General features: G+C 34.0%; 1 protein-coding gene across 1 annotated transcript in view; it reads left to right on the forward strand.

The window, feature by feature from the left end:
- Positions 1-1,196: 1,196 nt before the first annotated feature.
- Positions 1,197-12,130, forward strand: part of OLFM3 (olfactomedin 3) — a 200,863-nt gene continuing 189,929 nt past the window's right edge. The window contains exon 1 of the mRNA XM_033197368.1: positions 1,197-1,684. Coding sequence (XP_033053259.1) covers positions 1,616-1,684 — 69 coding nt within the window. The 5' untranslated portion in view covers positions 1,197-1,615. The remainder of the gene's footprint in view (positions 1,685-12,130) is intronic.

Genomic DNA, 12,130 nt, shown 5'->3' on the forward strand with positions numbered 1-12,130 from the left:
ATTATCAGATGTAGTGAACTTCATGCCATTTATGTTTATAGAAAATAAATACCTCCAGTAACATTTATAATATTAGGATGAAAACAGAGGCAATATGTTGTAAATTCTTGGGGGCAATAACTTTCAAATGTATTTGAGTCTTAATTAGGATTTCTTATATTTAAAAATACGATATATATTCCGTGAAAGGTTGATGGAGATTTTGTACTCGGTATGTGTCTGATATCTCAATTCATTGTCTTTTAAATGTGGAAGTAAAAGGAAGAAATGTCCACAGCCCCTGTTTATATATTTTAACCCTTAGGAAGTATAATTTCTAGAAAAATCAACAGAAGATGGAAATATTAAAGGCATAATTGTATGAGAGGGATATTTCAGTGTGGCTACAAACTTCTTCCTTTTTATATTATTGAGAACACTTTTTTTACATTCAAAGAAATGAAATTGCTTAAGTAAGGCTGAATGATGCAGGGTAAGAGAGTTTGCCATTTACCCTTTCTTTGCTCTTGTGAAGCAGGTATTCTGTCTTTTCTTGAGCCCTAGATTACAGAAGTGTTTGAAAGCTTAGAAATAGTCACTTTTCCCATCCCACTATCCATCTATCAGTGAATTCTTCCTCAAGTAAAAATGCAAGTCAGACTGATAGGAAAACTATATTTCCAGGTATGGCTGTGCATATGGGGTGGTGGGACTGTTTCAGTTGGGGGAACACTAATGGAATATACCATTTATAACTAAAAGAAGAATATAAGTCTCTTTATTTGCTTATGCATAGTGTTTTCAGACGACCAAAATCCCTAGATAGATAGATACATAGATACATAGATAGATAGATACACATCAATACGTAACCAAACATATAATTTCAATAAGCTATTCACAAATGACTGTACACATCTATAAATTACCACATTTATCTATCTATAACAGCTGAAAATCGTGTGCCTTGGATGACAAACACACACTGATAGACTGCGCTGCAAACTTTGTTTAAAGCACTAAATACAATGTCAAGTCCTCTGTCAATGACAGCAGAAGGTTCCAGTGCACTATTTGTTTCATAATCCTGTATTTAGCTGACTCTTTACTTCTCTGCAGCTCAAGTTGCCGGCAAATGCTGAACTGGAGCACGAGAGTCAATCCTTGTTCGGTTAACAAATTCCCCGCAAAATATCCCCCCGAAACCCCCAGGAGCTGTAGTGATGTCATATCCGTTGTCCAGGTCTCCACACCTCTCTCAGCAGTTACTCCCTTTATCTATTCCTTGGGTCAAAACTTTTGAGGTAGGCTGGCTATATAGCAGCGGAGGAGAGGGTAAACTGGGGCGCGCGGGTTGGAGGCGCTTCAGCACGGCGGCCAGCGCCCACTGCAGCCCAACCCACTCTCTTGAGCTCCCGGACTCCTAGCTCTGAGAATGCCTGCGGAATGATCGCCCCCCAGGGCGGCTGCCGCCGCTGCCGCTGCTGCTGTTATTGCTACTGCTGCTGCCGCCGCCTCTGCTTCCACTCTGCTCTGACTGGCAGGCAGAAAGTGCAACTGACGAGGGAAAGGTCTCTGCAGTGAGTGGAGTGCCTACATAAAAGAGAGTAAAGAGGGGGCAAAAACCCAGATCAGAATGCAGGCGACGTCCAACCTTTTCAACCTCCTGCTGCTGTCTTTGCTTGCCGGCTTAGATCCTTCCAAGGTATGAACAATATTTTGAGTCTTGTTTGAAATATATGTGCAATATGTAACAAACCTAACAAAAATGCAAATAAATATGTCAAAAACGGCACGAGAGACAGCTCTTTCAGCTACCTTATGGTGCCTGGCATATCCCCACTGCCTGGAAGATAACAAGGTGAACTACCAGAGGAATAGCTCCTCAAGGTAGAGTCCTACCGCGCGGGGGGGAGGGACCAGGAGAAAATATAATGTGCATGGGCAGCGGGCAATGCGGCTCTCCGGGGAATTTCGCTTATTCCGTGTCCAACTGCTTAATGCTCTCTTTTGAAGCCGGACGGGTAATGCAAAGGAGTTTGCAGTAGAAACAATGCAATTTATAAACATGTATTAGGACATGGTGAACCGTTTCTTTGTTGAAAGCAGGGAAGCGTTTTCCAGCTGATCCTGGTCAATAATACTCCCATCGCAGACGTGCTGCGGTTTGTGTCCAAAACATTTGGGATGCTGCTTGTAACACACATGGCAGAGCAGCAGAGCTATACTCTCTGCCATGGCTGAGAGGCGTTGGTGAAAGCAGCTTGTGTTTGTTTCTTTCTTTTCATTAAGAAAATTAGGGGGCACTGAGGAAGTTCTGATTATCAGTGTTAAGAAACAGAAAGTGAGAACCTTAAACCAAGGAGGGCAATAGGAAGGATGAGCTAGCTCGTAGATGTTGAACTCTGAAAATTATCTAGTACTGGCAATTAAAGTGAACGCTAAACTCCTTTGATAAAAAGACAGGAAAATATGGACAAATATTTTCAACGATGTCTGAGAAAAGTCTTGGTGACAAAGTGAGATAATTTGAAAGCTTCTAAGAAAATCATAATGATAGGGAATAACAGATAAGCCACCTGGTGAAAAAGACTAAGAGATACAATTTATTATTTTACTTATTTAACTGGCCAACAGCAATTTGACACTATAGGAAGAATGATTCCATGCTATAAAACTAATAAAAGCTATATTTTGGAATATTATAAAGTTATTTTTAAAGCTTTACATCATGTGTGCAGTGTAGACAAATTAAGTTTCCTTTCATTACTGAATAGAACTAAGATGTAATAAAGCATAATTTAATACTGTGGTTGTGATATTTGTAGGCCTAATATAGTATACAGTTAAAACTTAGAATCATGTCATATATATTTGTAATCATTTCTGTACTCTTTCATATTTAGAGGGACCTGATAAGAATAAACTCATTTTATTTTAAAGCTTTGATTGTACTGGTATTATTGATGTAAATGCTTCACATTGTGTGAATGTCATCTTAATAATCTTAAAGGCATATTTTATATACTAAGGTGTAACTTTAAAGCATTTTATACTTAGGAAAAAGTGTTGATTTTGTTTTTATATTTATTTTTTCTTCTTCTTGACTCTGCACCCTGTAGTGACACATTCTATCCATTGCCACTCTTTTTATATTATATATTGCTTAAAACTTTTGAATACATTCCATTATATATCTGATTTGGGAATATTCTTGGTAGAACATTTTTTAAAGCAAAGTTAATCACTAAGTTACTGCAGAAAAAGTCACTTGACTTAAAGTGAGTTTTATTTGTTTTTCTTTAAAATAAATTCAGAAATGTAGAGCTTCATTAACAATTTTGTGTGTGATTTGATTTGTCTGGTATTTTTGATGCATAAATATCTTCACTGTTTGCACCCCTTTCTTTCCAAAATTAAATATATAGATAATTTTCTGTTAAATATGAAGACAAATTTTTATAATAAGCAATGCATCTTTGGTCAATATAATCTTTTCTAGTTTTGGTGAGTTTATTTGTGTATATTCAATGCTATACAACTTTTTAGTTTCTTCAGAATGAACTGTGGATATTTGCCACAAATGAGTTGAAAAATCCAGGGAAGGCATACATTAACTTTTCAAACTGTCCTTCTCAGCTTCCACACACTGCAATACAGTGTGCAAAGAACAAAGATGATTTTTTCAAAAGATATTTGTTCTATATCATAGACATTACAGAGAATGTTAAAACTTTCAAAACAAGTAATTTTAATGTTGTAAAAAGTTTTAGGACTTTTAGACAAAACATTGCTTTAAAAAATGAAGAGAAGTTCCTATTGTATTATATTATATATTTATATAATATATATTTATATTACCCCCCCCAAAAAAAATTACAGATGGCACCATTGTGTCCTCAAAAGAATTGTCAATTAGATTACAAGCTAAGAATTTTCTACAATTTTATTTTTTATTCCACTAGTTACTTAAGGGCTTAGATTTTAAAAGTCAGGATTCATAAAGCAAATTATATATGGTGAAATTAAAATCAAAAATCCATTTAATATAGTACTACAAAAAATACAGTTTTTGGACAAATAAGAAATAATTTGTGATAACACTTAAGTGAACAGAAATGCTAACCAACTGCTTTTTTACCTTTTAATACATTAGGAATGATATATATCATAATCAAAATTTCAAATTATTTTAAGTATTATTCTATATTATTATATTTTCTATTTATTGTAAACATACATGTGTGTATATATATATAAAACATGGATAAACAGAAACTGGCAAAATAGGAGAACTCTTAAAATTGAATAGAGTTTTTTTAGGTGTAGGATTTTACATATATCAAATATTGGAAATCAACATCTTAGAAAGCACTTGTTATATATCAATTCACCTGAAGACTGCTGGGTTTTCTGACAACAGTGCCAATTCTATTTCATGGAAGACTGTATAATATTTACATTTATAATGCTGTGTGTGTGTGTGTGTGTGTGTGTGTGTTCTATCACTGAAGCTTACAGGTCTTATATGGCATTTTATAAAGTGCTTAAGTATCGCCATCTTATGGTAAGATAAGTTACTTGAAAGTCAATATTGTTTTTAAATTTTTAAAAATGGCCAAGATCCATTGTTCAGAGACTGAGCTTAGTTTCAGCATGTACTTAGTTTCTTTTCTCTCATTTACTGTATCAAAAAATTGGCAAGATTGGTATTCTCTTCCAACAAAGGAAGGCAATTCACACTAAGTAATTATTTGTATTTTTGTAGGGACAGATGATCAATTTTTCTTTTAGGAAATTTGTTTGAAATACTTTTTATTAATTAAAGTATAATTAGTACATTTTCAGTTCTTTTTAGAAAAACTCAGATGTATATCACTGCCTATTTTAAGGGAAGTCTATTAATTTCATTTGTAATGGAGTGTTTGAATTATAGACAACATGCCAAATCATCATTCTATAAGCAAAATTTCAAACACTGAAAGCTTGTAGGAATTCAATTATTGCTCAATTTTACAGGGAAAGAACTATTTCTGTGTAGGGAATTTCTGAGGGCGGCTGCTAGATGGCATCTCTGTGCTTTTAAACTGAAGGCATTGATTTCAGTAATGACCTTCATAGTAGGAGAGTGGACTTCCTTCTGTTGCAAGAAGATTTTTAGCGGGCCATTATTTGAACATTGTAACAAAACAGTAATTCCTGTGAATCAGAACCATGAATTTCTCTGCTCTGAACTATAAAGATAGGAGGATATAAATATGACTGTGCAGATTTCAAACACAACATTGACACTGGAGCCAGCCAGATACTTGGGGAACAGTTAAAAAGAGGTGACATGGCCATATCTACACACCATTGTGACTGCTAAACTTTATATAAGTCATACTTGTCTCATAAATATATCAGAAAATGCCCTATCAGGGGAATTGTACCGAGTTTGCGGAAACATTTACTATCTTCTTATGTAGAAATACATTAAACTTAACTTCATGATACTTGCTGACACTACAGACATAAAATATAACAATGATTCAGCAATAATCTCCATCACTAAACTGTGGTTTCTGTTCAAGGCAACCCAGTCAATTAGATCTGTTGCCCCAAATAAGATGATTGCTTTGAAGCCCTATAAGCACGATGAGAATTAGGAATATTTTAATAATTATATTATTGAATGTTTCAAAATGTAATATACCATACAACCTTCATATTTTGATATTGCTAAAGAAAATAATCAGACTTAAATTGTCTAAGGGTAGCTTTCATACATAAATCTAATTAAAGTTCTTGTTCTTACTATTTTTAAATGAAACTGAGGAAAAGCAAAAAAAGCAAGAGAAATAAACTGAGATTACTACTTGCTTTAAAATTCACCTTAAAAATCTGTCTTTTCCTGTTTCTCCTGTGCGCTAGAGACATCCTCTTCATAACAGGATCAACTCAAATTAGACAGAAATATGGATTGATGACATTTGGCAAGGACCTGTAATTATGCACCAGTAAACCCTGATATGGCAAAAACTGAAGAGTTCAAGGCAGCCTGTCTACGTTTTGAAGGAGCAAATAGCTTCCTGGTCTTATCTTTTCTCATCTTCCTTAACCTGATTAAACTTTTATTTTGGAAGAAGTAAATATTCTTTCTCACTCTCTCTCCTGGCAACTAGAAACAGTTAAATGGCATCACCTTTCTTCGTTTTTCTTTTAAAATTCTTACTGCTTATAGCTTTGCAACTATTCTCTTTACAAAGTGGCTATTGTAATGATCGATGCTCTGTTGGGAGGGAAAGCAGCACAAGTGGGAGAAACACAGGGGATTCGAGGCTCCTCATTTCTAGACACTACCTCTTCTACTGATGACATACATAGATGTGACTTTGGGGAAGCTGTGATTTTGATGCTCATACCTATAGAATGAGGAGCCTAGACATTCTGAAAACTTTGTTAAACTCTAGAATGACTCTTTTTAATAATATTTGACCATTTATCAAAAATTAACCAATTCTTTTGTAGGGTCTAGTTAGTAATAGCATAAACTTTGTGACACCTGAGAATGAGCCTCCCTGGATAATATCATGCAGTTTTCATCTGCTCGGTTTCACATTTAAAACCTTCAATTTTCTACTTTCTGCTTCCCGCCTGTATTCATAGACACAATCCATATGCTCAGGCTTCAATCTATTCACCTATCAAACATTGCTGCCCTGAAGAGATCATTCATTAACTTAGTAGGTCTGAAAACCAACATGTTTCGTACTTCAGCCATAAGAATTTTATTTAACTGAAAGTCATCCAGGGAAAAGTAAAGTAAAAACTTGTTTCCCATATGAAAGGAAGCACTGGATGTATTAAAGAGATGTGAAAGGTATTTGGGAGGGCTACATATTCTGTTGCTGACTCTTCTAGGCAGACACATCCTTAAGGATTTTGGACTGGCAATTATTTTTAAAGCTTCAATTTTTGTGCTAAGAAAATATATAAAGAAAAAAGTGAGACAGGATAAAGCTTCAGCTTAAAAACTAAGACCTTGCATCTGATTTAGGTAAGTATTAATTAAACATCAATTTACTTAAAAGGATAAAACACAACTTAATTTGCAGTAGTGAAACTAGAGAAATATGCAAAACCAGACCGTTTTCTTGGTAGGTTAGGTGAAATTAATTACAGTGAGTCGCTGGGATTATCTGTACATTTCCACATATTTGAGTGAAATTATTTCCCAATAGTATTCAAGTACTAGGACAATATCAAAGCTATGTAAACACTCATTACCCTGGTTTAAATCTACAATATGATGTTGAAATGGTGGTCCTTGAACATTTTAGTTCACCTAACACTGGTCATTAATCTATTCAGTCTATGCCCACTTACCAATCAAAAATCATGAAGTACACTTTTAATGAAACTAATGCTATTATGACAATATTTTAAATACAATTTTAAAATTTGTACTTTCAAATCAGTGCAAAAGCAGAAACTAGACATGAAATAAGAAGTGGCTTTCAGCTCTAATAGTAAAACTTTTCAATAGTGAGTTAACCTATCTGAAGTTCAGTTTTCATAACAATGAAATAATGTAACAGCAATGGAACTTATACAATTATTTATGATATTAATATATGCGAAAACATATTTTAAACCATAAAGTTTAGTGCAAATATTCCACTTACATCAATCAACCTATAACCAAATCTAAAGCCTATTGTGGACCACATATTAAGGACTGATAATAATTTTAAAAAGCTTATCATATTCCTTCACTCTTGCTGTTTCCTCTTCTCAGTTTTGCGAAAAGTGAATATTGTATAAAGTTAGCATAGCTTCTCAGAACCAGTCCATCATTTTGGTCAAAGCTCCAATTTAAACTCGTCACCTTACAAGTTTACATCATAATTATATCCAAAAAGTCACTTTTTACAAGTTTCTTAGGAAAAAATGTAAAACACGAAGTGTGGTTTCATAATATCAAAGCTCAACCACATCAAGAAAAGAGCTTTTAAACTAATCATGGAGAAGAGATCACAGAAGGGAAAGATAGATTTAAACAAAGAATCTACCAACAGATAAAACTGCCTTTTTTGGCCAGTGTGCAAAGTATGGACTTCTTATGTCTTCGTAAACTATGCTAATGAGAAAGTAGTTTAAATTCTCTTGAAGATTCAAAAATAATATTAAAGAGGGAAGATCAGAAAAGGGATTTTCTCAAGTTAATCAAGGCAGAGGGTCATGGAGAAAAGACCACATTTAGGAATATAGTTTCTCTACTCTTTTCTCTTGGATTGCTCTGTGTCCCTCTGCTTATATTCATCTTCTTGCTCTTTTCAGTAGAGACTTCTAAAGAGTTTTTCAAAAGACCTTGACCCTCAATTAGTTATTGTAATATTTCTGCTGATGTTGCTCATCCCATAGCAAATCCACTTCAGTAGCTCATGAGTTAATTTTTTTTCTTTTCTATACTCAACCCATGTAAATAAAATGAAGGGTAAAAATCATACAAAAACAAATACGTAATGTCTAGAATAGACCCCACTTACGAACAACTAGTATTTTAAAAATGTTTAAAAATACTTGCACACCATACCATAATGAGGTTTAATTTATCTCTGTTACTTTCTATAAGAGTTTCCAGATTATTTGGGGGAATCTAAAATATGGAAATTGCATAAGACCATCTCTATCTACAGTGCCAGGTAATTTCAATGGCACTAATAAAAATATTCAAAAATGCAGCTGAAATAATACAAAAATGATATTTCCAAGAACACTGATTCTTTTTGCATTAAAAACAAGGTGTTGTAAAGCATGTATCACAGAGCTATGCCTTCTGTTATTTTCATACCAAGCCTTCAGAAGTATAAAAATAAGTTTAGAGAGAAGATTGCAGATGCTGTTGTAGTCATGGTTTTGTCTCTCCCTGGAAAGCTTTTTTCCCTTTTCTCCATATGTCAAAATTTTACCTACATTTTAGGATGCAACTCCAGTACCACTTTTTCCATAAATTCTTCCCTGACATTCCTTGCACCCCAAGAGTAGATAATCCTGATAAACTAAGAACTCCTAGAAGAAAATCATGATGTTTTCTTTATATTTGTATCTTTAGCTGCATGTACTATGTCTGACACAGAATAGTTGTTCATGAACAAAGGTTGAATTGTATTTCCTCCCTACCCCAAATTTGCAAAACAATTTCTAATCACTCTTCTTCGAAATAGTATTCAGAAGTATGTACACATACTTCTTTCTTACTTTATTAGTAGTTATTTTATTGTATCTCTCTTATTAAATTGTGATGTATTCATTTATTGTGTTTTATCCCTTCTAATAAATTGTAAGGGCAGGTTCAGTGTTTTGGACACTATCCTATTCTTTCCTATCTAGCAGCTAGCACAGTGTCTTATTGATATAAGGTATTTAGTAAGTAGTTTTTGCATGAAAATAATGAATATATGAAGAATAAATAAGTCAAGGAACACCTAATAAACTTGAAATCCTGGGTTAAATGATGCATGAATATAATCTATGTTTTTGATCCACTTTTCTATCAGACAAAGATACTGAGGCAAGGAAGTGAGACTGAGTTTAAGAACCTTTAAAGCCTTAGAACTCTTATGCCAGGTTACTTATCTTGACTTACGCTAAAAATTATGTTTCTTTAAATTTCTTATTAATTTCCTGCACACCCCACTATCCTTGGTGCTATTTTTGACTTGTGGTAGCTCTCTAGAGTGCTACAACCTTAATACTCCTGTGCATTACCTGTGTTTAATGATGCTTGGTGGCAAAGTTAGTATATTCTCTTAGTGTCCATTTCATTTGCATGGACTTATAAGTACAAACATTTTATTAATGTGTACATGTTGTTTTGACTACTTTCGTTGTATGTAATGTCTTAGCTTTATTTCATAAATTAGTATATTATCTATATTTTTCCAACTCTTTTTAAAGACTGACTTTTTTTTACGTATCTAAAGGTTCTGTTTAAATTATTATCTTAGTATATACACTTATAATGGTACTGTGCCATATAAAGAAAAGCCATATTGCCTCTATTTTTCTACTACATTATTCTAAGAACATAACACCACCATTAAGAATAATTTTTAATAATTAAAAACAAATATAAGTATAGTGGAGTCATATTCATCTGAATTGTAACTTCTAAATAGTATCAGAAATTAAATATTTTGTATGATTAACTTTGTGGTTTAAAATGCTCTGGAAAAAAAAATCAGCAATAAAATTGCTTAAATATTACAAATAAACAGATACCTAGATAACCCCAAATGGAGGACATAAATTGAATAGACAAGCTTATTAATTTTTCCAACTAAGTTGAAGGTGATTAAGAAGCATTACCCCATGATGGTTTAAATAATATTACTAGAGGGACCAATTCCAGATGGCAGGATTTCTTCAAATAGAGAATCAGTACTGGAAATGTTGATTAGCACCAAAATGTCACTGGTAAAATATGACTTACAAAAGATGCCATCTCTTCTGGGAGCGATCTACATTTATGGCTGCATCAGGAATTATTTATCTGGAATCAGGACCAACAGTCATTATTTTTACACTTACATAAGTTTTGTGTCATAATGAAATCTTCATACATATCATTGTAGTAAAAACAAATTGAAATATTATTTGGCTCAAGACTCTCTAAAGACTTCTTATTATACTTATTATTTATAGATGCTACAGATATATTCTACTCTTTATGAAGTTGGGTACAAGAAACAGAGAGTAAAATGACTTCAATTTGATTGATCTTAAAGTACTCAAGGGATATGCAGAAGGAAATGTAAAAAGAGTAAGGAAGCTTATGCCAAAGAGATACCTATTGTAACATAATGACCCCAAACTGAGCAGAAGGTATTTGAGGGTAAGGAATCAAGTGAATGTAAATAATTCATTATTTATTCATTGCACCCCTCATTGATGCCAAAGCTTCATGACCTCCTTGTTGGTCAAATCAAGATAAGACTCCATATCTAAATATTTGTTCTAAAACAAAAATAAAACAAGACTTTAAGTGATAAAATTACAAATGAGTTTATAGGTAGCATGGAGGTGAGCACATTCAAATACAGTTAAAAGAAAAACAATTGAGGAAAGCTATTTGTTTACATATCAGGGATGGTTTAAGTTGTTACAGATGATTCATTTGCCAATATGTATTTAAATATTTCAGTTAACTTTATTGCTTCCTACACCCCCCACCCCCTACACAGAGAATGATTATATTAATTAATATGAGACTTAGTTACCCTTCTATGACTGCTGGCATTAAACTTTGGAATAAGATCTTAGTTCAACTAATCTTAATATTTCTGGCCGGGCGCGGTGGCTCAAGCCTGTAATCCCAGCACTTTGGGAGGCCGAGACGGGTGGATCGCGAGGTCAGGAGATCGAGACCAACCTAGCTAACACGGCGAAACCCAGTCTCTACTAAAAAATACAAAAAACTAGCCGGGCGAGTTGGCGGGCGCCTGTAGTCCCAGCTACTTGGGAGGCTGAGGCAGGAGAATGGCGTAAACCCGGGAGGCGGAGCTTGCAGTGAGCTGAGATCCGGCCACTGCACTCCAGCCTGGGCTACAGAGCGAGACTCCGTCTCAAAAAAAAAAAAAAAAATATGTATATATATATATATTTCTTAGAAAGAATAAATACAAGAAAGAAAAAGGCAAGAAAACATCATTAAGCTCCTTTTTCTTTCCCTACTTAAATCTGAACTTTGCAGAGAAAGAGGAAACAAGCTTGACTGCATTTGGTCTATTTGTACGTAATGATATTGGAAAAGATCTTATTTCCCTCTCAAGAGACTCAACTAAATAATATTAATTTCGTATACAAAATGGAGATTAAGGAAAAGAGAAATTATACCAAATCAGAGACAATCATATACTAAGTAGGATATTGAAAAGTTTATGGTATTGTGGACAGAGTACCAAATTAGGAGTTAGCAAAGCAGGGACCTTATAACAGCTCTGTAACTATCTAGTTGTATGGCCCCGGGCAAGTCACTGAAGTTTTGTGCTTTCCATTTCCTCATGTACGAGATGAGTATGTTGAACCACCAAATGCTCTTATATTTTTGGTAGGTCATCCTGAAATGGGGCACATCAGTCTCTCAAAAATATAGCTCATTATTTTT

The sequence above is a fragment of the Trachypithecus francoisi genome, unplaced genomic scaffold, assembly GCF_009764315.1.
Source record: "Trachypithecus francoisi isolate TF-2019V2 unplaced genomic scaffold, Tfra_2.0 Lachesis_group5, whole genome shotgun sequence".
In the NCBI taxonomy this organism is placed as follows: domain Eukaryota; kingdom Metazoa; phylum Chordata; class Mammalia; order Primates; family Cercopithecidae; genus Trachypithecus; species Trachypithecus francoisi.